This window comes from Cervus canadensis, chromosome 31 (genome assembly GCF_019320065.1).
Source record: "Cervus canadensis isolate Bull #8, Minnesota chromosome 31, ASM1932006v1, whole genome shotgun sequence".
NCBI classification, from domain to species: domain Eukaryota; kingdom Metazoa; phylum Chordata; class Mammalia; order Artiodactyla; family Cervidae; genus Cervus; species Cervus canadensis.
The window spans coordinates 29963060-29989975 of record NC_057416.1 but is presented as its reverse complement, the minus strand read 5'-3'; the positions used below and the strand labels follow the sequence as shown (position 1 = coordinate 29989975).

Genomic DNA, 26916 nt, shown 5'->3' with positions numbered 1-26916 from the left:
TCATCTACCTGATCAACAGAATACTTTGCCCTGTAGGTCAGTCAAATCCCCATTTTTTTTTTTTCTCATATTTTTCAGATTAGTTTCTAAGGCTTTCTAAGGCTTGTGGGAACACCTTGATCACAAATAATTCTATTTCATGGTATGATCTACGGTCAAGCCTTACAAGATCTGGGAATATATTAAGAGGAACAGATCTGAGAAAGTGATCCTGTCCTCTCTCTCTCCTGATCGTGAAGGACACTGGAGCAAGACCACCGCAACAGAGGCAAAGCCTTTGCCCACCCACTAGGGTAACCTTTGGAACCCCAGTGTTCATAGAGAGTATCAAATGCACCACAGCTGCCTGGGTGCCTGAGAGGCCAGCTCTCACCACAGGGCCACAAGTTTAGTTACGGCTGTGTCTCTGCCGAAATCATAATCTGTAAAGCGTGTCCTCAAAGAATCTGAAGAGATCCGACGCCTCACTGATACCAGTAATGGTGACAGGCGGACTTGTACTCGATGGCGATCAGCATGAGGCGCATCTTTGTGAAGCAGAGCCTGGAGAGGAGAGGAGGAGGGGGGCGGTGAGGCAGGACAGCAGGGCACCGGCTCACAGTAACACGAAGGCCGGATGCTGGGCTGGGCTCCGTGCTGGGAGGACACCGCCCCCTCGGCGGGGGGAGGGCCTCTCAAACGGGAAGCGTTCTCTGAACATTTGGACACTGGTGGAGAGTGAGTCCGCCCTGGAGTAACCCACAGCCAGGGAGTCAACGGGGACAGCATGACCTGACCCGCACGGACTGTAACCCCCCGCCCAGGCAGCAGGCTCTCCGACTTGCTCGTCCTTAGGCCTTCGGGCCGGCCACCAAACCTACAGTGAGCCCTCCGCGCTCTGGGGAGAGTGCATGCAGGAAGGCGAGGAGAGGTTCTCCCTGCACTTACTGGCAAGCGTCAGGAAAGCTCATCCCAGCAAAGTCATTGGAGAGACGTTGCGTCAGGATTTTGTTCTTCAGGCCTTTGCAGAAAAGCTTCTGCCAGGGCTCGTGAGGACAGATCTGGAACACACAGCCAGGCCACGGGAGGCAGGGTGATGTGGAGTTCAGGGCCTGCTGGTTCAAGCTGCGTGTTCTGCCCAGTACCAAACCAGTACCCGCTGGCATTCAGGTCCCGGGAAGGAGATTTGTCAGGACTTCCCAGGTGGTCCAGGAGTTCAGACTTCTCCTTCCAATGCAGGAGGTGCGGGTTTGATCCTGGGTCAGGGAGCTAGGATCCCACCTGACTTGTGGCCAAAAAAACCAACACATAAACAACAGGAGCCACAGTGTAACAAACTCAGTAAAGATTTTTAAATGGTCCATATAAAAAAAATTTTTTTTTTAATGAAAAGAAAGGAGTTTTGTCATGATTAACTGGACAAATTTTCAAGGAAGAACTAAAACTCCATCATACATCTCAATGATTCCCAGAACGAACAGAAAGCATCATGATTTAATCATGCCTCCTGCTAAAAATGAATTCTTCTTCCAGTTATTTCAGCAGGTAGACTGGTCTTTGAGTCAGGAACAATAAGATGGGAAGTGGAATGTGGAATCTAACTTATCTCCTCTTAGACATGACTGTTTAAGATATATTTTTTAAAAAATATATATTAGTTTCCCACTCACTGACTAATCATGTGCCACAAGGATAAAAATATTGATGACATTTGCTCAGGGTCAGAACCCTTCTTGGTTCAAATAAACTCAAAAAGCCATCCCAATGCTTGGACATGACAACGTAAAAATCAAGGACAGCAGCAGGTTTCTAGACAAAGGGGGATGTGATGGAAGGATTTCTCTGTCTCTCAGAAAAAGCTAAATGCTGTCTCGTTTGTGCAAGACCCCTGGGATTCTGTTTTTCTCTATTTGCATCGTCCTCTTCTTCCTTCCCCTGCAGCCATGAGAATCAACACCACACTGCTCTGAGCAGGACAGGCCCCTTAAAGCCCAGAATCTCCGATGAAGCCTGGAATTTCTAGGAACTGTGAAACACCTTGGTGCTGGAGAGTTAAGGCCAGCCCAGAAACATGCCTCAGATGGCCATCTTGTGGTTTAGGAAGAAAAAAACAAAAAGAAACAGATGAACAAAAAAATCCTGCCCTGCTAAAAAGGACCACTTCTTTCCAGCCTACCTCATCCGAGTCCCAAGCTGCAGGCTCTCCTGCATTTTCCCATTTTCTTTTAATTACTGTTATGATTGGCTTCACTGGGTCTTCACTGTGGTGGATGAGCTCTCTCTAGTGGGTGCATGAGGGTCTCTAGTTTTAGTCCACAGGCACAACCTGGGAGGTCTTAGTTCCCTGACCAGGGACTGAACCTGCATCCCCTGCACTGGAAGATGGATTCTTAACCACTGGACCACCAGGAAGTCCCCTCCCACTTTCTTAAAATCCTTTAGTGAGGAAGGCTCACCTCTTTGGGCAGGTCAGGCCACGCTTTAAGTCTCATTGACTACAGAACCTGGCTTAGTGCTGCCAACCCAAAGGTTCCAGTTTTTGCAAGAAAGTAAAACCCTGATGGCTTGGCAGGTACAGAATCTGCCTGCAATGCAGGAGACATGAGACACGGGTTTGATCCCAGGGTCAGGAATATTTCCTGGAGGAAGAAAGGGCAACCCACTCCAGTATTCTTGCCTAGAAAATCCCATGGACAGAGGAGGCTGATGGGCTACAGTCCACGAGGTCACAAAGAGTTGGACACCACTGAGCACATGGCCCAAAAAATAACCATAGACATGAAGGTTTCTTGAGTCATTTTTTTTTTTTTAATCAGAAAAAGAAACAGGAAGACAAGATAGATTTGGGATTTGGATAGTAGACTCAGGGAGTTTAAGTAAATCAGTTGGATTAAATCTAATCCAAATTTAAGTTTAAGGCAATGCTCTGTGCCTAGAACCAACCAGAAATGCTACTCAGACTACAATTTCTCACCATATAATCAAAATAGATCAGTAGAGTCAGAATATGTGGCACTGACCCAAGGCTTTCTAATCTGACTGCTCAGAAGTTTTACAAATATTAACTGAATACCTGGGAAAAATCAGGTCACAAGTAGATCGCAGGCTAAGTGGCTTCAGTCCTGCCCAAGTCTTTGCAGCCCCGTGAACTGCAGCCCGCCAGGCTCCTCTGTCCATGGGATTCTCCAGGCAAAAATACGGGAGTGGGTTGCCATTCCCTTCTCCCCGTGATCTTCCCAACCCAGGGATGGAACACGTGTCTCTTCTGTCTCCTGCATTGCAGATGGATTCTTCACCACTAGCGCCACCTGGGAAGCCTATGAGTAGATTAGCAAGTCTTATTTTACAGATGCAGAAACTGTCAGAGAAAGTTTAAATGCCTCATCCGAGCAAAGTGGGCCATAAAACAGTGGCATCCTGACCATTAAATCTAAGTTAATAGGTTTAATTAATTAAATTAATTTTAGTTAATTAATTTAATTAATTTCAGAATTTAAAGTACCAGAGCAGAGTACAACATGAGAAAATTTTGCCCTGACTCTGACCAGTTTAGAATTCCTGAAAGGGGGTTTCAGACTTCAACTCCCTGATCAACCAACGATCATGACCCCAAGTCTCCCATAATTCCTATCTTCCAGAAGCCACTGTATGAATATTGACAGGCGACCATCATCACTGAGGAGGCTCCAACTTAGATAAACAGACAGTAAGAAAAACCAACAACAAACAAAGACAGAAAACAAAGCCACAACAGAGCAGGTTGTACATCTGGACCTTCTGTGTTTCCATGAAGGAGACAAAGTCTTCATGTAGAGTTCTCACTCTATTTTCTCCAGACACGGAGAGTAAAATCACAGTCACCGCAACAGATATTACAGTTAACTCTCGCTTTTCTAAGCTTATAACTCAACTCACAGGCAAAGACAATGTCCTCCCCAGCCACTTCCCGGGTCACACACAGTGACTACTAAGTGAAGGGTAAAGTTTGCTCACTGTAGCATCACCAAGGCTCATTCTGACTGCCTGACGGCCAGTTCTACTTCTCCGTGTATGTGTGTGTTATGTGTTAAGTCGTTCAGTCGTGTCGGACTCTTTGTGACCTTATGGACTGTAGCCCACCAGGCTCCTCTGTCAATGGGGTTCTCCAGGCAAGAGCACTGGGGTGGGGTGCCATGCCCTCCTCCAGGGGATCTTCTCATGCGGGGATCAAAACCGCATCTCATGTCTCCTGCATTGGCAGGCGGGTTCTTTACCACTAGCGCCATCTGGGAAACCTCATCTCCTTATATTCACAGAAGGAATTCTGTGGTTTCCAGTGAGCATTTTGCTGGTCAGAGCATCTTTTGAATCTTTCACTTCTTTTGCTTTTTCTTTACAGTACTGGAGAAGGGACCAGAAAAGGAATGCCAATTTTTTTTTAACATTTACTCGGAAAAAGGAAATAAAGTGCAAAGAGAAGTCATAAAGAAAATTGAGCAAAGGAAGAGTCAAGTGTGGATGCATAATTAGATGGAGAGAAAGGTCACTCTCTGGAGAAACTCTGAGTTTTCCAGACCCAGCTGAGCATTAAGAATATCTTTCCTGGAGCGCTTCATGGGGATGGCATTTGGAAGGCCATGCTATGTGCTATCATATTTCATCCCGGTAGTCCATTGAGTCATTTAATTTGTCTCAAGCAAAGGTATCAAAAGACTTGATGTGGGAGACTGGGAGTAGGTATTCAACAGCCAGAGGCAGAGGGCACAGGAGTAAGACTGCAAGTCAGACAATTCTCTGTCTGCTACTCATCAACTTATTATACAGTCAACTAGTTAGCTTCCACAACTGGGATATTCCCTTGAAATACTGAGAGAAACATCAGTTCAGTTCAGTCACTTAGTCCTTTCCAACTCTTTGTGACTCACTGAACTGCAGCACGCCAGGGCTCCCTGTCCATCACCAACTCCCAGAGCTCCAACTCATGCCCATTGAGTTGGTGATGCCATCCAACCATCTCATCCTCTGTTGTACCCTTCTCCTTCTGCCTTCAATCTTTCCCAGAATCATGTCTTTTCCAATGAGTCAGTTCTTTGCATCAGGTGGCCAAAGTATTAAGGCTTCAGCTTCATCATCAGTCCTTCCAATGAACATTCAGGATTGTTTTCCTTTAGGATTGACTGATTGGATCTCCTTGCAGTTCAAGGGGCTCTCAAGAGTCTTCTCCAACACCACAGTTCAAAAGCATCAATTCTTCTGTGCTCAGCTTTCTTTATAATCCAAATCTTACATCCATACATGGCTACTGGAAAAATCATAGCCCTGACTAGATGGACCTTTAATGGGCAAAGTAATGTCTCTGCTTTTTAATATGCTGTCTAGATTGGTCATATCTTTCTTCCAAGGAGCAAGGGTCTTAATTTCATGGCTGCAGTCATCATCTGCAGGCATTTTGGAGCCCAAGAAAAGAAAGTCTGTCACTGTTTCCACTGTTTCCCCATCTATTTGCCATGAAGTGATAGGACCAGATGTCATGATCTTCATTTTCTGAATGTAGAGTTCTAAGGCAGTTTTTAAGTCTTCTCTTTCACCTCCTCAAGAGACTCTTTAGTTCCTCTTCAATTTCTGCCATAAGGGTGGTGGCATATACATATCTGAGGTTATTGATATTTCTCCTTGCAATCTTGATTCCAGCTTGTGCTTCATCCAATCTGGCATTTCGCATGGTGTACTCTGCATATAAGTTAAATAAGCAGGGGGACAATACAGAGCGTTGACGTACTCTTTCCCAATTTGAAACAAGTCTGTTGTTCCATGTCTGGTTCTAATTGTTGCTTCCTGACCTGCATACAGATTTCTCAAGAGGCAGGTCAAGTGGTCTGGTATTCCCATCTCTTTCAGAATTTTCCACAATTTGTTGTGATCCACACAGTCAAAGGCTTTGGCGTAGTCAATAAAGTAGAAGTAGATGTTTTTCTGGAACTCTCTTGCTTTTCTGATGATCCAGTGCATGTTGGCAATTTGATTTCTGGTTCCTCTGTCTTTTACATATCCAGCTGGAATATCTGGAAGTTCTTGGTTCACATACTATTGAAGCCTAGCTTGGAGAATTTTGAGCATTACTTTGCTAGCATGTGAGATGAGTGCAATTGTGTGGTAGTTTGAACATTCTTTGGCATTGGAATGAAAATTGACCTTTTCCAGTCCTGTGGCCACTGCTCAGCTTTTCCAAATTTGCTGGCATATTGAGTGCAGCACTTTCACAGCATCATCTTTTAGGATTTGAAATAGCTCAGCAGGAATTCTATCACCTTCACTAGCTTTGTTCATTGTGATGTTTCCTAAGATCTGCTTGACTTCACATTCCAGGATGTCTGGCTCTAGGTGAGTGGCCACACCATCGTGTTTATCTGGGTCATAAAGATCTTTTGGGTATAGTTCTTCATGTATTCTTGCCACCTCTTCTTAATATCTTATCCTTCTGTGAGGCTTATACTTTTTCTGTCCTTTATTGTGTCCATCTTTGCATGAAATGTTCCCTTGATATCTCTAATTTTCTTGAAGAGATCTCTAGTCTTTCCCATTCTACTTTTCCCTCTGTTTCTTTGCACTGATCCCTGAGGAAGGCTTTCTTATCTCTCCTTGCTATTCTTTGGACTCTGCATTCAGATGGGAATATCTTTCCTTTTCTCCCTTGCCGTTCCCTTCTCTTCTGTTCTCAGGTGTTTGTAAGGTCTCATCAGACAAGCATTTTGCCGTTTTGCATTTCTTTTTCTTGGAGATGGCTTTGATCACTGCCTCCTATACAATGTCACGAACCTCTGTCCACTGTTTTTCAGGCACTATGTCTATCAGATCTAATCCATTGAGTCTATTTGTCACTTCCACTGTATAATCATAAGGGATTTGATTTAGGTCATACCTGAATGGTCTAGTGGTTTCCCCTAGTTCCTTCAATTTCAGTCTGAATTTTGCAATAAGGAGTTCATGATCTGAGCCACAGTCAGCTCCTGGTCTTGTTTTTGCTGACTGTATAGGTCTTCTCCATCTTTGGCTGCAAAGGATATAATCAATCTGATTTTGGTATTGACTATCTGGATGTCCATGTTTAGAGTCTCTTGTGTTGTTGGAAGAGGGTGTTTGCTATGACCAGGACATTCTCTTGACAAAACTCTGTTAGCCTTTGCCCTGCTTCATTTTGTACTCCAGGGCCAAACTTGCCTATTACTTCAGGTGTCTCTTGACTTCCTACTTTCGCATTCCAGTCCCCTATGATGAAAAGGGCATCTTTTTAGGGTTTTAGTTCCAGAAGGTCTTTTAGGTCTTCATAGAACCGTTCAACTTCAGATTCTTCAACATTAGTGGTTGGGGCATAGAGTTGGATTACTGTGATACTGAATGGTTTGCTTTGGAAATGAACAGAGATCATTCCGTCACTTTTGAGACTGCACCTAAATACTGCATTTTGGAGTCTTTTGTTGACTATGAGGGCTACTCCATTTCTTCTAAGGGATTCTTGTCCACAATAGTACACGTTATGGTAATCTGAATTAAATTTGCGCATTCCAGTCCATTTTAGTTCACTGATTCCTAAAATGTTGATATTTACACTTGCCATCTCCTGTTTGACCACTTCCAATTTGCCTTGATTCATGGACCAAACATTCAGGTTCCTATGCAGTATTGCTCTTCACAACATCGGACTTTACTTCCATCGCCAGTCACATCCACAACTGGGCACTGTTTTCACTTTGGCTCCATTTCTTCATTCTCTCTGGAGTTATTTCTCCAGTCTCCTCCAGTAGCATATTGGGCACCAGCCAACCTGGGAAGTTTATCTTTCAGTGTCAATCTTTTTGCCTTTTCATACTGTTCATGGGGTTGTCAAGGCAAGAATACTGAAGTGGTTTGCCATTCTGTTCTCCAGTGGACCACATTTTGTCAGACTCTCCACCATGACCCGTCCATCATGGGTGGCCCTACACGGCATGGCTCATAGTTTCATTGAGTTAGACAAGGCTGTGCTCCATGTGGTCAGTTTGTTTAGTTTTCTGTGACTGAAACATCATGTATTTTAAATGTATGACACACAGTAGGCATTCAACATTATTGCTGCATAGAACACCCCAAAATAATCTGTAAAATTAAATATTAATGATTATTTGTATAACTGTTTCTCTGATGAAAATAATTATTTCTTATTGTCCATTAGTTTGTATTTAACTTATATGTTAATATGTGAAATCTCCACTAATAAGTTTTATTTAATATTTTCATCTTTAGTAACTCAAAGTGCTTCTACATTTATGAATACATTTAGATTCATAACATCATGGAGTGCAAGGAGGAAGCAGAGTTATGGTTCTATTTTGCAAGTAAATATTTTTAGGCAAGGGTTTCCCCAGTGGCTCAGCAGCAAAGAATCCATCTTTCAATGCAGGAGACGCAGGTTCGATCCCTGGGTCAGGAAGATCCCCTGGGGAAGGAAATGGCAACCCACTCCAGGATTCTTGTCTGGACAATCCCATGGCCAGAGGAGCCTGGTGGGCTACAGTCCCTGGGGTGGGAAAAAAAGAGTCAGACATGACATAGTGACTAAACGACAATAATAATTCTTGGGAAAGAATCAGATAAACAACTTCTTTAAGGTCAGTGTGGTGCCTGGGACTTCAATCCACATCTCTCAATCCCTTCTCAGCTTAAGTAGAAGCCAAATCTCATTTCTCAGGGCCTTCTTGCTTTCCTCAATTTTTATTTTCTATATCTGATCTTAAATTTAGGAGGACATGGGGACAGAGCCAAGATTCAACATCAGTTTACAAGGTTACCTTCTTATTTTGCTCAACAAATAGAGACGTCAGGAAGGTGCACAAGCCTGGCACCAAGCAGCCCTGGGCGATGAATCCAAGCTTTAGTTCAGCAAAGCAGATGATGTTGTCGCCAGTGTTCCAGTTCCAGCTGGGGATCTTTGGCAGAAAGGCCTATTTCAGGGTAGAAAGTAAGAGAAACAGTATCGTGGACACGGAAAACAAGCTAGTAACAAGCTAGTGGGCTCTCAGTGGGTAAAGAGAGGGAATGACAAGATAGGGGCAGGGAATTCTCTTAACACCAACTGCTATGTATAAAGTAGATAAGCAACAAGGATATGCAGTATAGCAGAGTGAAATATAGCCATTATTCTGAAATAACTTTAAACGGAGTGTAATCTATAAAAAAAACTGAATCACTACATCATTTCACAACATATACAAATACTGAATATTGTACACCTGAAACCAATATGACATTTTACATCAACTGTACTTCAACAAAACAAAGTACTGCTGTCTACTTCTCCCTTTAGATTTTTTCACACTCGCTTCATAAATTTAGGTCCTCCTGTGATTCATGGGGTTGCAAAGAGTCGGACACGACTGAGCGACTGAACTGAACTGAACTGATGTTGGTGTCATAAATATTTACAAATGTTATATCTTCTTGCTGGATTGACCCCTTTATCATATGCAATGCTCTTCTTTTAATCTGATTAAAGTCTTTGTTTTAAAGTCTATCTTGGCTGATACAGGTGTAGCTTCTTCAGATTTATTTTGCTTTCCATTGGTACGTGATATATTTTTCCATCCCCTCATTTTCAGTCTTGTGTGTGTCTTTATTTCTCCTTTTCACTAGCTTTTTTTCCCCCTGAGGTTTAATCTTGTTCTTTTCTTTAAAACATATTCCTCTGTTTCTTCCTTTTATTTGACTCTCTGTGTTGCCTTCTATGCATTAGATAAAATAGCCATCTCTCCCAGTTTTGAATGAGTGGACTTGTGCAATAGATGAATCTCATTGTTCAACCTTGCCTCAGGCCTTGGTTGTCTCTCAAACCTTCGTCATTGTCCAACTTGCCTAGTTATTTTAGCGGCGCTCAGTATTTAAGGCTGTGTCAAGACCTGTCAGAGACCCGAACGGAAGGATCTGAGTCAGCATCTAAATTCAGGATGACCGGATTCCAGACCATCAGGTCGCTTTTAAAGTATATAAACATAACTCTTGCCACATTGACATTTTTATGTGATTAATAATCTTAATGAGACTCCCAATTTCACCTACTACTGGCAAAAACCTTTTGTGTGTAGACCCACTAGAAAGTAGTAAGTTCATACATTACTTGGAGGAGCTAAGGTTCATCTAGGTCCGTAGACCCACAGAGGAGGAGACTGAACAGGCTATGATTTTGCAGTACCTTGTTATGGGACTGAAGTATCTGTATGATGACTCTGGTGTTAGGGTAATAGTTCTTGATAGAGAGCACCCTAGATAAATAACAAATATTCTCATTAGTGATGTGCCATGTCTAACATCTTTGTAATATAATTCAATACAAAGGTAAACTGATGTGTGCCTAAGTACAGGAAATGTATGTATTACAAAGTTCTTTGTTATGATCTTTAATAGCACACACGTGGGAGAATACTATGATTTTAGTGACTTAGCAAATTATATCTATGGTAAGGTCAGCTCGTGGTATTAAGAGACTGTGGTCATCTGGGACCAATTCTTACGGAGGAATTTTCATACACTGTAGCTTTCAAACTCAAACACATTAATTTCAAAAAAATAAAATAAAATAAAATAGGGACCGAATTGCTGTCTATCGTTGAAGTAGCTCATAGACTGTCTAACACAACTTCCTCAAAACAACTTTTGCAAAGTAAAAAACTAAGATCCTTCTCACATTTACTGCATAGCGCAAGTTTCTCAGCCTTTCCTCGCTTTTTGTAGAGTCACCTTCAGCTATATACATTTATTTTGCTCTGAGGACCAACAGGTTATGTGGGTTAGGTACAATGGCATTGCTATCACAATGATCATTTAAATATCTTACCACACATTAAGCCCCTGCTCATGGATAGTTCAGTTCAGGATGGTAACACTATCCATACCCATCTCGAAAATATGGCCAAGAGTCAAAAGTGCACCATACTGAACCACACACAACCTTTCACTAAGACTCCTGGCAAAAACCCCAGTAAATAAAGTCTCCAAATAAGGTTCACAAATCATACATGCTGTCTTTATTTTTGAGGTGACGTTAGTGAGAAAGGCGCTATCTGAACAGTTTATCGGTTATCTGTATGTTTGCTTTTTAAATTTACACAGCTGTTATTCATATAGAACTCCAGGAAAGTAAGTGGAAAAGCACATCAACATATAGAAAACTCTATTTTGACTTCCTTTTTTCATATATCTGCTGTCTCTGGGGGCAAAAAATAAGGCAGAAACCTGGAATATGATGAATCCTCTGTGCTATGATAGATGACACCTGTTTAGTCCTATGTACTGGGCTTTATTTTAAAGGAGAGAAAATGAAGACCAGGATCTGAACATATAAGACACAGCGCCAGCTTCTTACCTCATAATGTTTGAAGAGTCTTCAGCATGTGAATCACTGCACAGAGGGTTGGCTATGATCAGGCACGCTTCTGCAGAGTCCACCTATTCTTCAAGATGAAACAGCAGTCACCTAGTTAATTGTATGGGCAATGCTTGCCTGTTCCCATTTGGGGTTTTCTTAGGGTTCTGTCTCCTGGAACATGCTTAGTCACCCAGTCGTGTCTTGACTCTTTGTAACCCCATGGATGGTAGTCTGCAAGGCTCCTCTGTCCTTGGAGCTTCCCAGGCCAGAATAGTGGAGTAGGTGGCCCCGGAGTAGAAGACCCCTACTCCAGGGATCTTCCTGAACCAGGAACTGAACCTGTGTACCATGTATCTCCTGCATAACAGGTAGATTCTTCCTCACTGAGCCACCTAGGCAGCCCATGGTTTTGTCATAGAATTCCGATAAGAAAGAGAGCACACTTTAGAAGGACTGGTGATAAGGATATCTGAGAGAGGCACCTTAGATGGATCGGGGTCCCTGAAACAGATGCAGATTGCTTTAAAATGGGAATAGTGCATAGTGATATTTTTCCTATCATCCAAAAACATCAATTTATGAGCAGTGATGAGCGATAAGACCTTTTAAGCAATTGCATGAGCAATAAGACCTTTTAAGCAATTGCCTTTCAGGTTAGCAAAAAAAAAAAAAAAAAAATTACTGAAGAGGTTCTTATCCCAAGTTGCAGGGATGAGAAAGATTATTTTGCCTGTGTCAGTTTTTGCTTCACTTCTTTGTGTTGACTCTATAGATCTCTGCTTTAAAAACTGAAGCTTTTGGTATATGTGATTCTTTGAAACCTAAAACATGAAAGGATGCTGGCCTTGATCTAAAATGAAAGATGTCTAGAGGGTGTGTATCTGTCTTAGTCTCAGCTTAAATGTGATCTCTGCTATCTTCATTCATGCCCTTTCAATCAGAGGGCTTATCAGTGTGTTTAGGAGAGGTTGGTGAAAGCTGACAGACTCCTAGAAATCTGTCATCTGGTAAGAATCCTACTTGGACAGAAAGATCTAACACACTTCTGCTATCCACAATTTTTCCAGATCTATTAGAATGATAAAATAAAACTGTTGTAGATAGAGATTTCAGTGAAATAAAAAGTTAAAATATAAGGGTATATAAACAGTGAGGTCAGCTTGGTATTTGTCAAAAAGGATTTGAAGGTCAATTGCTAACACTTCCTCTATGATCAGTTTTTTTAAGTTGAAGAAGTCATATTTCCCCCAGTTAAGAGTTTGGAGTAATACCTTTGGGAAGAGCAACACGCTATCATCTTAATTGCTGCAGCTTAGGGAAACGACAAGGAGGAAAAGAACTAGATCTTACCGCAACTCGCCTCAGATCCTCCCACTTCAGTGCAGACCCAGAAACAAAGGTTGTATAGGCCATGTGGCACTTAAATATGGTTTCCAATTCCAACGAAGGAAGGACCCTGGACAAACGAGGCCATGTCAAAGATGGAAAAAGAAGAGTGGCTTTGGTTTAGAGACTATTATTTAGTGCATTTAATAAAAACCCTAATACTCTTGGAAAATATCCATCCACCATTATTAATCCCCATGCTCAAGTGATGTTGATCCCATTAACCTAAATCTAGGAATGAGTCTGAAGCTCAGGTACATCAATCACAGTGATGTAAAAAAATGCAAATTGAATGAATGCCAAAAAAAGAAGGAATTACTAAGAATAAGGAAGTTCAGGATCAGATGAGAATATTTCAATTATTCAAAAAGACATAGCATTTTAAAACAACTAAATGAAATAGTTTCTAAATATGTAAACATTTTAACAAAACTGGAGAGACAAATAGATGAATCTGCCACTGTAATAAAATATCTCAATGCATCTCTTTCAATTATTGACAGATCAAAGGGGAAAATGATAATCAAGTTTGATATTTATAAATTCTGCAAACAACTTTAGAACATTTTTCATTTTGACTGAGGCAAGATTGACAATTAAAATTATAAAACATTTAGTGAATCTGCCTGTAATGTGGGAGACCTGAGTTCGATCCCTGGGTTGGGAAGATCCCCTGAAGATGGGAAAGGCTACCCACTCCAGTATTCTGGCCCGGAGAATTCCATGGACTGTATAGTTCATGGGGTCGCAAACAGTCAGATACAACTGAGTGACTTTCACTTTTTCACTTTAGTGTATGACATGATTTGATAGATGTATATACTGTGAAAGACTCCTCCCATTGAGTCAATTAACACATCCATCACACCTCACACATTTACCTTTTGTGGGGGTGACGACATTTAAATTCTACTCTCTTAGCAAATTTCAATTATACAATAGTGTTATCAACTATGGTCACCATGTTTTATGTTAGATCCTCAGACTTTATTCATCTTAAAACTGAAAGTCTGTACCCTTTTACCAAATCTCTCCCTATTTCTCCCAATTCCCAACCCTTGGCAAACCATCTCTCTGCTTTGTTTGCAAGGATGACTTTTTTTTAGATTTCAGACGTAAGTGACAACATGATCTAATTTAACAACATGGATGAATGGAAGATTAATATACACAAGTCAATTTGCTTTATAATACCAAAAGCAAACAACTAGAAAATACAATTAATAAGACACTGCTTCCAATAGTATCAGAAAATATCAATTACCTATAAAATATATGTCATATACATTTATTACAATATAAATATGTAAAATTATATAATATATAAAAAACATCAGCAAGCTAGGAAATTTTGCAATATTATTAAGAAACACTAATCGAGAACTACATAAATAGATAACCATAATATAGTCAGAGTTAGACATTGTAACACAAAGAAGTAAATTTTGAGTTAAAGGTTCAATGAGATTCTCATCAATTTCCGAAGTTTTTCATAGTTCATGATAAAGTGATTATAAAAATTATATGGAAGATAAAGGGCCAAGAAGAGCTCGTCAATTATTGAATAAAGATAAGCAAGGAGGAAAAATTTGCCCTAAGATATATAAGGATTAATTATGAACCTTAGTAATTAAAAAAGTATAGTATTAATGCAGTGACAGATAAACTGATTAAAAAAAAAATGAAAACAGAAGAGACCTATTCATACTGGCAGCAAGTCAGATCAGTGAGGGGAAAAGGATTTATTCAAAAACTAGCATTGATAAAATCAGTGTCTATGGAAAAAGATGAAATTTTATTCATGTGTCATGTCACACAAAAACCAAATTCCAGTAGAATTAGGAATTTAAAACAAAAAAAAAATCAAAAATTCTTTATAGGAAAAGCAGTTAAATACCTTATTTAAAGGGACTTCCCTGGTGCTCCAATGGCTAAAACTCTGAGCTCCTGATGCAGGAGGCCTGGGTTTGATCTCTGGTCAGGGAACTAGATCCTATATGCAGCAACTAAGAGCTCACATGCCGCAAATAAAGAGACCCCTAATGTTGCAACTAAGATCTGGTACAGCCAAATAAATAAATAAAAATAAATATTTTGAAAACCTTTTATATACCAGGATAGGGAAAAATTCTAAGCAAAAACAAAAAGTTCTTAATTAAATATAGTTGAAAATATTGAAAATATGAACAATAATATTAAAACCTTTTGAATATCAAAAGACATCTAATACTCTGAGAAAATACAAGTTACAAACTGGAAGAATATAGCTACAGTTCACATCACTGATGAAGAATTAGTGTCAGAATATTTTAAGCTCTCCTAGAAATTAAGAAAAACCCTACCAACAATCCAGTAGGGAAATGGGCAAAATGCATGAATAGACATTTCATAGAAAGATGAAACACGTATGGGTAATGAACATGAAGAGAAACTACGCCCTTTGTGATAAGGGGCATGTAAATCAAAACCACAGTGAGATTCCATTTTATACTGACTGCATTGTAAAGATGAAAAAGTATGACCATGTCAACTGTTAGAAAAAAGGACAGATGTTTAGATACACAAAGTCCCTTACCCATTGCTAATAAGCTTCAAAAATGGTGTACACACTTGGCAAAACATGCTGTTATCTCCTAAAATGAACGTTCACATTTTTTTTATACCATTAAACCACGACCGCTCCTCCTCACACACACATAGACACTCTTGCACAGGCCCACCAAGAGCCATATACAGGCCACGTTAATAACAAAACTACTTGCAACAGAAAAATCTAGAAACAATTCAAATCACACCAAGAGTCGATAAATAAAGTTTACTCTGTCAATGAAATCATACAACAATGGAAAAAAAGTGAAAGTGTTAGTTGCTCAGTGGTGTCTGACTTTTTGCAACCCTATGGACTATAGCCCTCCAGGCTTCTCTGTCCACGGAATTCTCTAGGCAAGAATACTGGAGTGAGAAGCCATTCCCTTCTCCAAACACCAATTAACTATAGCAACACTCAGAAATACGAGTGTATCTTAGAAATATAAAATAAGGAGAGTCTAAGTACTACAATATTCCATTGGTAAGATCCTCCTTCTGCATAGGTAAATATATTTAAATATTTTAAAGAGTATATATAAATGTAATAAAACTACAGGAGAGATAAAGAATGAAAATGATGATGGACAAAAAACAGAGCAGGATGAAATGTGGGAAAGACCATATAGTTGGGTATAGATGGTGTCTTACATTTTGTCTTGATGGTGACTTCATACATGCTGTGCTTGGCTAAGTCACTGCAGTTGGGTCAACTCTTTGCGACCCCATGGACTGTAGCCTGCCAGGCTCCTCTATTCATGGGAATTCTCCAGGCAAGAACACTGGAGTGGGTTGCCATGCCCTGCTCCATGGGATCTTCCCAACCCATGATCAAACCCACATCTCTTGTGTCTCCTGCGTTGGCAGGGGGTTCTTTACCTCTAGCGGCACCTAGGAAGCCTGGTGAGTTCATGTACTGGGGCTTAGAACATTATCAAAACAAACTAATCAGAAAAATAAATAACCAAAATGTGCTTATGTATAAGTCAGTTACTAAGGTTGCTGTAAGAATTATGATAAATTCAGTTCCAATTTCTCAACACTGAAAAAGAAAACTACAACTGATCATGTCATCCCTCTGCTCAAAATCACCAAGAATGCAGAGCTGACTTGGAGAAAAGGCAACTTCCTTAAAGCCAAATCCTTACAATAGACTATATAACACTTTTATTATCTGGCCCACTACCAACTGGAATATTTAGAAATTTTCTGAGTAAAAGAGAATTATCAATCCTCTTGACTAAAACTTCCTTTGTTCCCTTAAAACATATGTGGACAAGAGAGAGCTTTGCATATCCCCATAAATTAAACATCACTAGAGCTGGGACTTCTGTTTCCAGGAACAGTAAATTGGGTAACTTCAGCCAGTCTTCTACTAAGGATATATAAAAATACTAGATGAAATATGAAAATATCTCCTAATAAGTCATAAGAGATAAAACCAGACTATGAATAATTACCAGGCCAAAACTGAGAACAAATCAAGGTCTTGGAGGTTAAGTCTGGTTTTGTTTTTCTTTTTTTTCCCCCTGAAAGCATTGGGTAATTCAGAAGAAGCACTGACCAAAATGAGCTAACATATATAGCTGACTCATTTTGCTGTAAAGTAGAAACTAACACAATATTCTAAAGCAACTATACACCAATAAAATTAATTTAAAAACTTCTATAAGACTGAAAAATAATAAATAAATAAAATAAACATGTGAAACATGCTATCACTATGCTAAAGGTCAGCTGGTGGTATCACAGGGCAAAGTGTCCAAAAACAGCCCAGCTCTGCTGATACACAAAATGAAGAGTTTGATAACTCCTCCAAATTTTAACCTGGCATGACTGAAGTATGGAGACACGGAGTATAAAACTGAATAAAACTAGTTTTCAGATTGACTTCCATTCTTAGTTTCTCACCTACATAATACAAAGAACCTCAAGCCTTGAATTATGGATTTATATGGTCTTGAGGCAGAAGTGCCCCACTGTACTTGGAAGAAGTAAAGAAATATCCTCTCTGTAAGAATGTAGCATTTTTCTAGGCCACAAGTTATCTACATATAGTTTTTTTTTAATATAAGAGTCAGCACATAATCTATGATAAGAAAGCACACAAAGGAAAGAAGATACTATGAGGAACATCAAGTACAAATAACAGACAATAAAAATCAAAGACTTATTGACAAATGCACACTTTTGATACTATGTATAAAATAGGTAACTAATGAGAACATAGTATATAGCACAGGGAACATTGCTAAATGCACTGTGGTGATCTGAACCAGAAGGAAGTCCAAAACGAAGGGGATATGTACACATATACAGCTGATTCATTTTGCTGTAAAGTGGAAACTAACACAACATTGTAAAGCAACTATACTCCAATAAAATTAATTTAAAAAATTCCTATAAGATTGAAAAAGAATAAATAAATAAAATAAACATGTGAAACATGCTATCACCATGCTAAGGGTCAGCTGGAAAAAAAAAAAGACTCCAGGCACCGAATTACTAGTCACAAATTACAACATAATTATATTTATTTTATTGAAACAAATGATAAGCCTGGGAACACAAGAATCTAAAAACAGAATATCTGAAACAGAACAAAATATAAGCTCTAGAAAACTAAAAAATACAATAACTGAAACGAAAAGCTCAATGAGTGAGTTTGTAAACAGATTAAACACAGACAAAGAGAGAAGTAGTAAACTGGAAGGTAGGTCAGAATAAATTATCCAGAATGTAATACCAAGATACAAAAAAGAAGGGAAATATAAAAAAGAAGATAAGAAATATATTTGGTACAGTAAAGAAAAAGGACTAATACACTTATAATTGAATCCCCAGGAAAGGAGGATGAAGAACATGGTGACAAGGGCAATATTTGAAAAAGTAATTGAGAATCTGCCAAAAATGGTGGAAAACACTGATCCAGAGACTCAGAAAGATTCATGAATACCAAGCACAATCAGTTCAGCTCAGTCGCTCAGTCGTGTCTGACTCTTTGCAACCCCATGGACTGCAGCACGCCAGGCTTCCCAGTCCATCACCAACTCCTGGAGTTTACTCAAAACTCATGTCCAAGCACAATAAATGATCAGAAATTCAAATCTACACACATCATAGTCAAAGTATAACATGCTTTCATATTAACTACTACATATAATCTTTTATGAATCTGCCTGCAATGCAGGAGACCCCGGTTTGATCCCTGGGTCAGGAAGATCCCCTGGAGAAGGGATAGGCTACCCACTCCAATATTCTTGGGCTTCGCTGGTAGCTCAGATCATAAAGAATGCGCCTGTGATGTGGGAGACCTGAGTTTGATCCCTGGGTTGGGAAGATCCCCTGGATAAGGAAAGGCTACCCACTCCAGTATTCTTGCCTGGAGAATTCCACAGACAGAGGAGCCTGACAGGCTACAGTCCATGGGGTTGCAAAGAGTCAGTCACGACTGAGTGACTTTCACTTTCACTGTGATCTTTTAAGAAGATAATTCATTAAAGAAAATCATTGAACAGACTTCTTAACAGCAATAACAAAACCAGGAAATCAACAGAATAATACTTCATGGTTCTTCAGGACGAAAGGTAGCAGCTTAGAACCCTATATTCATAAAATCATCTTTCAAGAATGAGAACAAAATCAAGATGTCTTTACATTTAAATGAAAGAATTTGTTACTGGCAGATCTGTACTTAATTCAGGATAAAAATGGGGAAGAAAGCATAATGGAAACCAATACGAAGAAGAATATGTATATATATGTAGAATATGTGTGAATATATAAAAATATGCATATATGAATCACCTTGCTGTATACCAGAAACTAATACAATGCTATAAGTCAACTACACTCCAACTTTTTTTTTTAAGGGCAGGATAACAGTCATTTCATAAGACGGAATCCAAATGGCTTATGCATTTGAATATATTCTTGACCTAATTACCAACCAGAAAAATGAGATGAAAAAACCACAGTATGAGACACTGTTTTACAAAATGCTATTCTGAAGAATGAATGGCTCAAATGAAAAAGACTGATGTATCCAAGTGTCAGGTAGGGTGGGAAGTTACATTTTAACTGGTAGTAAGGGTACAGGGCAACAGACACTCTCAGGGCTGCTGGTGGAAGCGCAGACCAGAATAAACATTTTGGATGACAGAAAAAACATTCTGGACGACTGACAGTTCTATTAGAGGAAGATTTAGTACCCTGCAATTTTACTCCTGGGGACCAGGACACATATACAAGAACTTTCAAAGCAACATTCTTCATAATAGCTGAAATTGAGGAGAAATGTCAACCAACAGTAGAATGGATTAAGAAAAATTGTGGTGTATTCGTATAATGGAATGCTTTGCCGCACAGCAATGAAAATGAATAGGTACCACTATCTCCGGCTGCAACAAGGATGGATCTCACAAACGCAGTATTGAGGTAAATCAATCTGTATCCCATTTATGTGAGTTTAAAAACAGGAAAAATGTCAGGAGATAGGGATTAATAAATGTAAGGTATCAAGTCAAAATCATAATTACCTCTAGGAGCTAAAGATGGGGCCACAGTTGGGGAAGGTTTTGCTGGAAGGCTGGCAATAGAATATATCTTGATTTTGGTGATGGTTACATGGATGTTTGCTTTACAAAAATTCATTTTAATGTACACTGTAATTCTGTGTAATTTTCTGAGTTATAATTTAGGATAAAGAGTTTTAAACATGGTACTTAATTATTATCTATGCTCCAATGACTCATGGGCAACTCTTGGAAGTTTTTCACTTAACTTTTACTCTTATGAGATTATTTAATATTGAAGAAATTAAAAAATTTTTATTGCTACACACGTGATATAGATATTGGAAAATATTTAATGATACACATATGAAAATGAGGTGATCATTATGTACTGAAAAAAAATTTGAGGAAATGTACTGTCTTCATAAAACCAACATTTATTAGCCATAATGATATAAATATTCATTGCAGCTGTAATTACAAATTAGAAGATAACTCTATTGGAACAACTGAAGGAGGCAAAGTGGAGCAGAGGGCTGAATAATGTTCATCTGAAAAATATCAAGTGACGAGTAAATACTGTGTACAACTGAGGAGTCCAAAGAGTGATAAACATAAATTTAAACGTAAAAGAAATATTAAATCTGAAAGAGTTTAGTTATCTCTGAGCAGTAAGACTGGAAAAAATTGTAAGGGGTTAAATATTTGGTAGTAAGCATTGAAGTTCCAATACATTGGCCACCTGGTGCGAAGAGCTGACTCATTGGAAAAGGCCTTGATGAAGATTGAAGGGGAGAGGAAAAAGGCGCAGCAGAGGATGAGATGGTTAGACAGCATCACCAACGCAGTGGCCATGAGTCTGAGCAAACTCAGAGAGATAGTAAAGAACAGGAAGCCTGGTGTGCTGCAGTTCATGGGATGCAAAGAGTCAAACACAACTTAACAAGTGAACAACATTTTGCTACTGATGTGTATGTTCATATGCTGCTTTCTGGAGCAGTACTATCTTCTCGATTACTACATGGATCTGCTCCACCCCCCAATGAGTGTTGAATTAGGTGTCTCTTACATGTAATGATAATGTGCCTATGTGTACATGATTTTATATGTGATGACAATGTGCCTGTGTGTACATGATTTTCATTTATCCTGATCAGCATTACTGTACCTTTCCAATCTGACAACTGTTATCTTTTTTTGGTTCTAAGAAGTTTTTACTTCTTCATTTAATTCTGAAAGATTGCACATATACAAAGCGCATAGGATGTATGCATTTAATACAAAGAATAACAAATCAATATTTATGTTCGACTGAGCTCAACTGGGTAAGTCTTCTGTTCCATGTGGTTTCATTGCAGTCACGTACGTGACTGCATTTAACTGAGAACCCTAGTGGGAAGAATCTCTGAAAAAGTACCACTTTCATGTCCATTAGAGCTGAAATTTGCGGCTCAGATGATACAGAATCTGCCTGTAATGCAGAAGACCTGGGTTTGATCCTGGGTCAGGAAGATCCCCTGGAGAAGGGAATGGCAACCCACTCCAGGATTCTTGCCCAGAGAATCACAAAGAGTTGGTCACAAAGAGTTGGACATGACTGAGCAACTAATACACACACACACACACACACACACACACACACACACACGTCTATTTCCTCAGCTGGACTTTTCGAGGAGCTGGCAGCTGGATGGGCTTCATTCCCCTCAGAGGAGTTCTTACTTAGTGTTCCAGAGCTCCAAAATACTGAATGCAGAAGCTCCCAGGCTTCTTATGGGTTGGTTCTTTAACTGGCTTGGTCATTTACATATATTTCACTAAAATATATGTACATATATTTTATATATTATATGTACATATATTACATATTATTTTTATGTATATAATATATATGTATATATACATCAATATACACATTATATACATATATACATTTATATACACATATATACATTTATATGTACATATATTGCATATATTTCATTAAAATGAGTTGAAAGGCCAGCTCAGATCAAGAGAAAGGAGAATAGAAGACTCCATTCTTGATGGGAGAAAGAGAATGTGTGTAAACAGCTGGGAGATATTTCTGATAGTTACCTTAAAAAAAAAAATCTACCACCATTTTCCCTCTGCTACCTTCTCTTTATCAAGTAAAGCCAGAGGCCAGCCCAGATTCACTAAGAGAAGCAGCATGAACGGACGGTAAAAGAAGGAAAGGCAATGTGAACTTTGGCACCAAAGGAAAGTCCACCAGAATCACAGACTGCGATCATCACTTTAAAGCAAACAAATGGAGTGATGAGATAGGAGGGTTCCAACAGGCTAACTCAGTTTGGCCGGAGAAGGGCTCTGAGTGCTGGGGGATGAAAATAAATCATTCAATTCCAGTAGGAGAGATTCTGAGCAAAAAGAACAGATCAATAAAGTAGCCTTTACAGAAGTTCAGGGGAGACAAGAGAGGAACTCTGAACAGGGTTGTGATAGAGGAACCTGGTGGGCTATATATAGCCCATGGGGTCAAACAGTCGGACATGACTGAGCAGCTAGCACTTTCACCTTCAGGGCAGACGAAATGATAGAAACAGAATGAGGACACATACGCAGGGTCTGAGGAAGAAAGGCATGCCCAAGACTACGCTTAGTTTTCTGTTTTAAGGATTGGCATTGATGAGATGCCACTTGCTGAGATAAGAAATGCTGTTTACTTTCTTTCTTGTTTTATTTTTAATTTGCCTTGTGAGATGGAAAAGCTGGACTTGAGATCATGAATTTACTTTTGAAAATGCTGAGTCTGAGGGGTCTTTGAAACACTTGGGGGAAAATATCCAGGAAGCTACTAGTTGCCTGACTATGAAGCCACAAAGAATGTCCAGTGGGGATATCAATTTTAGAGTAGTCTTCAGAAAGTGAAGTGAAAGTCGCTCAGTCATGTCCAACTCTTTGCGACCCTGTAAACTATACAGTCCATGGAATTCTCCGGGCGAGAATCTGGAGTGGGTAGCCTTTCCCTCCTCCAGGGGATCTTCCCAACCCAGGGACTGAACCCAGGTCTTGCGCATTGCAGGCAGATTCTTTGCCAGTTGAACCATAACGGAAGCCCAAGAATACTGGAGAGGGTAGCCTATCCCTTCTCCAGTGGATCTTCCCAACCCAGGAATTGAACCAGGGTCTCCTGCATTGCAGGTGGATTCTTTACCAACTGAGCTATGAAGGGGAGTCTTCAGAATATAGATGTAATTGACAAAAGTCTGGACAAGCCACTCCCAACATTTAAGACACTTCAATCATTATCTTGACAAGTACCTACAATAACCTGCATTGTTCTATGAAAATACAGCAACGGGTAAAAGATGTAACTTTCCACACACTTAATGATTTTCTCTCTGTCTCAACTGGATTACAATTATTAGCCTTTTATCACTGGTTTTAACACTCCGGGTCTTTTGTTTGTTTACTATGTTTTAAACAAGGGTCCTAGTAATGCAAAATTACTGAAAAGACAGGCATGACAATGATCCTGAATCAGGCTCTTGGCTTTCTATCCACAGCACCATAAAGGAACTCAGAAGGCTTACTGGTCATCTCATACCCAAGAGCCCAAGGTAACGGTTGGTTGAAGGTGTCATAATGTAAAGAGTACGGTGTTCAACTACGAAAGGCATGAAGAAGGCTGAGGTGACCCCACATGCAATCGTGGATAAGACCAAACTGTCATTTCATATCTGGCTGACTTTAGTGGATAATGGATTGACAATTTAGAAAAATAAAGAAGTTAGTTCCCTACATATTCGCGTGTTGTGCATGCTCAGATGTGTCCGACTCTTTGCAACCCCTTGGACCATAGCAGACCAGATTCTTCTGTCTCTGGGATTTACCATGCAAGAATACTGGAGCAGGTTGCCATTTCCTTCTCCATGGGGGTCTTTCCAACCCAGGGATTGAATCATGTCTCTTGCATCTCCTGCAGTGGCAGGTGGATTTTTTTTTTTTTAATCACTGAGCCACCTGTGAAGCCCTCCCTACACATTACACAAAGTCAATTCCAGAGAGCTTAAATACAAAATATTTCAATATAAAAACCTAAAAATGTTAAGAAATAGTTAGTAATTTTAGAACAGATAGATTTAAGAACATCAGAAAGGCAAGAAGTCAAAAGGGAAATAGTTGATAGATTGGAGCCTCTGTAAATTGAATGCTTCTTCATTAAGATACAAGCACACACAAAAATTAAAAGACAAAAGGGGAGGGAAATTTACAACATATGACACAAAGAAGCTAATATAAAAGTATACTAAGTGCTTAAAAGTCAGTAAAGTAAGAGACAACCCTCCTTATATAAAAGAAAATAAAATAAATGAAGAGAATTCCAAAAAATCAGCAAACCATCAAAACACAAAAGTTGCTCAACCTCATTAGGAACCAAAATTTTAAATACAGAACAATTAGAAACCATTTTGCCTACTTAAAACTCTTTTTGTGTTAAAGAGGCACTTCCCACTGTTTCACAAAATATCTGACTTGGACTCTGGTCCTAAAAAGATAAACCACATAAAACAAATTCATCATCATCAAACAATGCTTTCTGCATCTAGCTGAACTCTGCCTTTGCAATTCTGAGAATTGACAGAATAATAATCATGAATTGCACCAAACTAGCACACAAAATTAAGGTTATACATAATAATACGTGTTATTGTTGTTGTTATTTAGTCGCTAAGTTGCTTCTGACTCTGTGTGACCCCATGGACTGCAGCACTCCAGACTCCTCTGTCCCCTACTCTCTCCCAGAGTTGGCTCAAATTCATGTCCATTGAGTTGGTGATGCTATCTAACCACCTCATCCTCTGGTGCTCTTTTCTCCTCTTGCCTTCAGCTTTTCACAGCATCAGTCTTTTTCAATCACTTAAATAAGATTAGCACCTGTACAGAAAAAAATCTGGCAAGATATAGCCCAGAATAATATTTTCATAGGTTAACTCTGGTCATGAACTGCTTTTTCCTTACTTTTTGCTGATTAATGACTTCCTACTTTTAAAGATCAATGCTGTAAGGGCAATTTTCTTCCATTACAAATATTCACACATATTTTAAGTAGCCCCTGCTCATAGGCCATACAGACATACTTACTCTCCCAGGAAAACAATCTCAATATTGATCTCCCCTGATTTGTGGCGGAGAAAGTTTCTCAGGAAAGCCGTCACACTGTCCACAGTGATGTTCCCACACACCACAATGAACCTAGAAAGTAAGAACAAGGTGGGGTGGGTCATCCCAGGAACAGAAGTATCTTCCAGTCTAGATTTAGAGATGGACTCCTAGCTTAGACAGCATATTAAAAAGCAGAGACATTCCTTTGTCGACAAAGGTCCATCTAGTCAAGGTTATGGTTTTTCCCGTGGTCACGTATGGATGTGAGAGTTGGTCTATAGAGAAAGCTGAGCACTGAAGAAATGATGCTTTTGAACTGTGGTGTTGGAGAAGACTCTTGAGAGTCCCTTAGACTGCAAGGAGAGCTAACCAGTCCATCCTAAAGGAAATCAGTCCTGAATATTCATTGGAAGGACTGATGCTGAAGCTGAAACTCCAGTACTCTGGCCACCTGATGCGAAGAACTGACTCATTGGAAAAGACCCTGATGCTCGGAAAGATTGAAGGCAGGAGGAAAAGGGGATGACAGAGGATGAGATGGTTGGATGGCATCACCAACTCAATCGACATGAGTTTGAGTAAACTCCGGGAGTTGGTGATAGACAGGGAGGCCTGGTGTGCTGCGGTCCATGGGGTCGCAGAGAGTCGGACACAACTGAGCGACTGAACTGAACTGAACTTAGCTTAAATCAAATAAAGCTGGTATTTGTTCCACCCAGATTTTAAATTTAAAGACACCAAGGACTGCATCTCTAATATAGAAAAACAGCCTCAGATTCTGTAGGGAATGATTCTACACTTTCAATAGCACCTAACGTTTTAGGCATATGAGGACAACTGTTGCAACCGCTAGATTTTTCTTGCTTATTTACAGCCTGTGATGGACTGGCACGTGTGTTCATTACACTTGATTTTCACTTGACTCCTGATTAGCTGGTGTAGTCTTTTTTCACTGACAAACAACTAATCATTGGAAAGACTGACTAATTTTCCCAGTCACATACTATGGTTGAGCAGCACCAGAATCCAGGTTATTTTGGTTTATCTTCTGTATCTAAAATTACCCAGTAGTTACAAAAAAAGTGAGTCCAGTGGAGAGACATCTCAGAGAGGCCCACAGATCTATGCATGTAACCTTTATGGTGAAAAAGAGCTGTCAGTTTCCTTAGGCTTAGTATACATAAGGAAGCTATTCCACTCCACCCCCATTAGTTCTGTAAGAAAGCTGAAAGTCTAATTTTAGCCTCAAACTTAAATTTTTCAGACCTCACTGACTGACTTGGTATGTTTTATCCCTTTCTTCAGATGGGCCAGGTCAGATTTTTGGCTTATCTAGGTCATTTCATTGTTGTCAGTTCATCTTGGTTTTTTATTTTCTCTTCCTACTCCTGAGTCAATCTTGGTTTTTATCCAACTGTGTTAAGACATCATTTCATAGGAGCTCATCCCCACTGTGCCTCTTTCCGCAACAGCAGGTAAGAATTGTTCCAAATTTAAGATCTCCAATTCATTATCTTCTTCTTGTTCAGTCACTAAGTCATGTCCGACTCTCCATGACCTCATGGACTCCAGCATGTTAGGCTTTCCTGTCCTTCACTGTCTCCCAGAGTTTGCTCAAACTCATGTCCGTACAGTCAGTGATGCTATCCAATTATCTTATCCTCTGTCGTCCCCTTCTCCTGCCTTCAATCTTTCCCAGCATCAGGGTCTTTTCCAATGAGTCAGCACTTCGCATCAGATGGCCAAAGTATTGGAGTTTCAGCTTCAGCATCAGTCCTTTCAATGAATATTCAGGATTGATTTCCTTTAGGACTGACTGGTTTGACCTTCCTCTTAGGTATGAAAAACCATGATGGCAATGGAGGTAACATGCATCCACAGAGCAATCGTGTAAAAGTAACTCTGACTCCACTTTGCTCCTGGGAATAA

At 39.7% G+C, this 26916-nt stretch overlaps 1 protein-coding gene across 1 annotated transcript in view; it reads right to left on the bottom strand.

Moving 5' to 3' along the window:
* KCNU1 (potassium calcium-activated channel subfamily U member 1) overlaps nucleotides 1-26916 on the bottom strand; it is a 136393-nt gene that overhangs the window by 82914 nt on the left and 26563 nt on the right. Inside the window, exons 10-16 of the mRNA XM_043454367.1 lie at nucleotides 24967-25077; nucleotides 12704-12809; nucleotides 11351-11433; nucleotides 10181-10250; nucleotides 8784-8936; nucleotides 928-1040; nucleotides 475-543 (exon numbers count right to left, since the gene is read on the bottom strand). Coding sequence (XP_043310302.1) covers nucleotides 475-543; nucleotides 928-1040; nucleotides 8784-8936; nucleotides 10181-10250; nucleotides 11351-11433; nucleotides 12704-12809; nucleotides 24967-25077 — 705 coding nt within the window. The remainder of the gene's footprint in view (nucleotides 1-474; nucleotides 544-927; nucleotides 1041-8783; nucleotides 8937-10180; nucleotides 10251-11350; nucleotides 11434-12703; nucleotides 12810-24966; nucleotides 25078-26916) is intronic.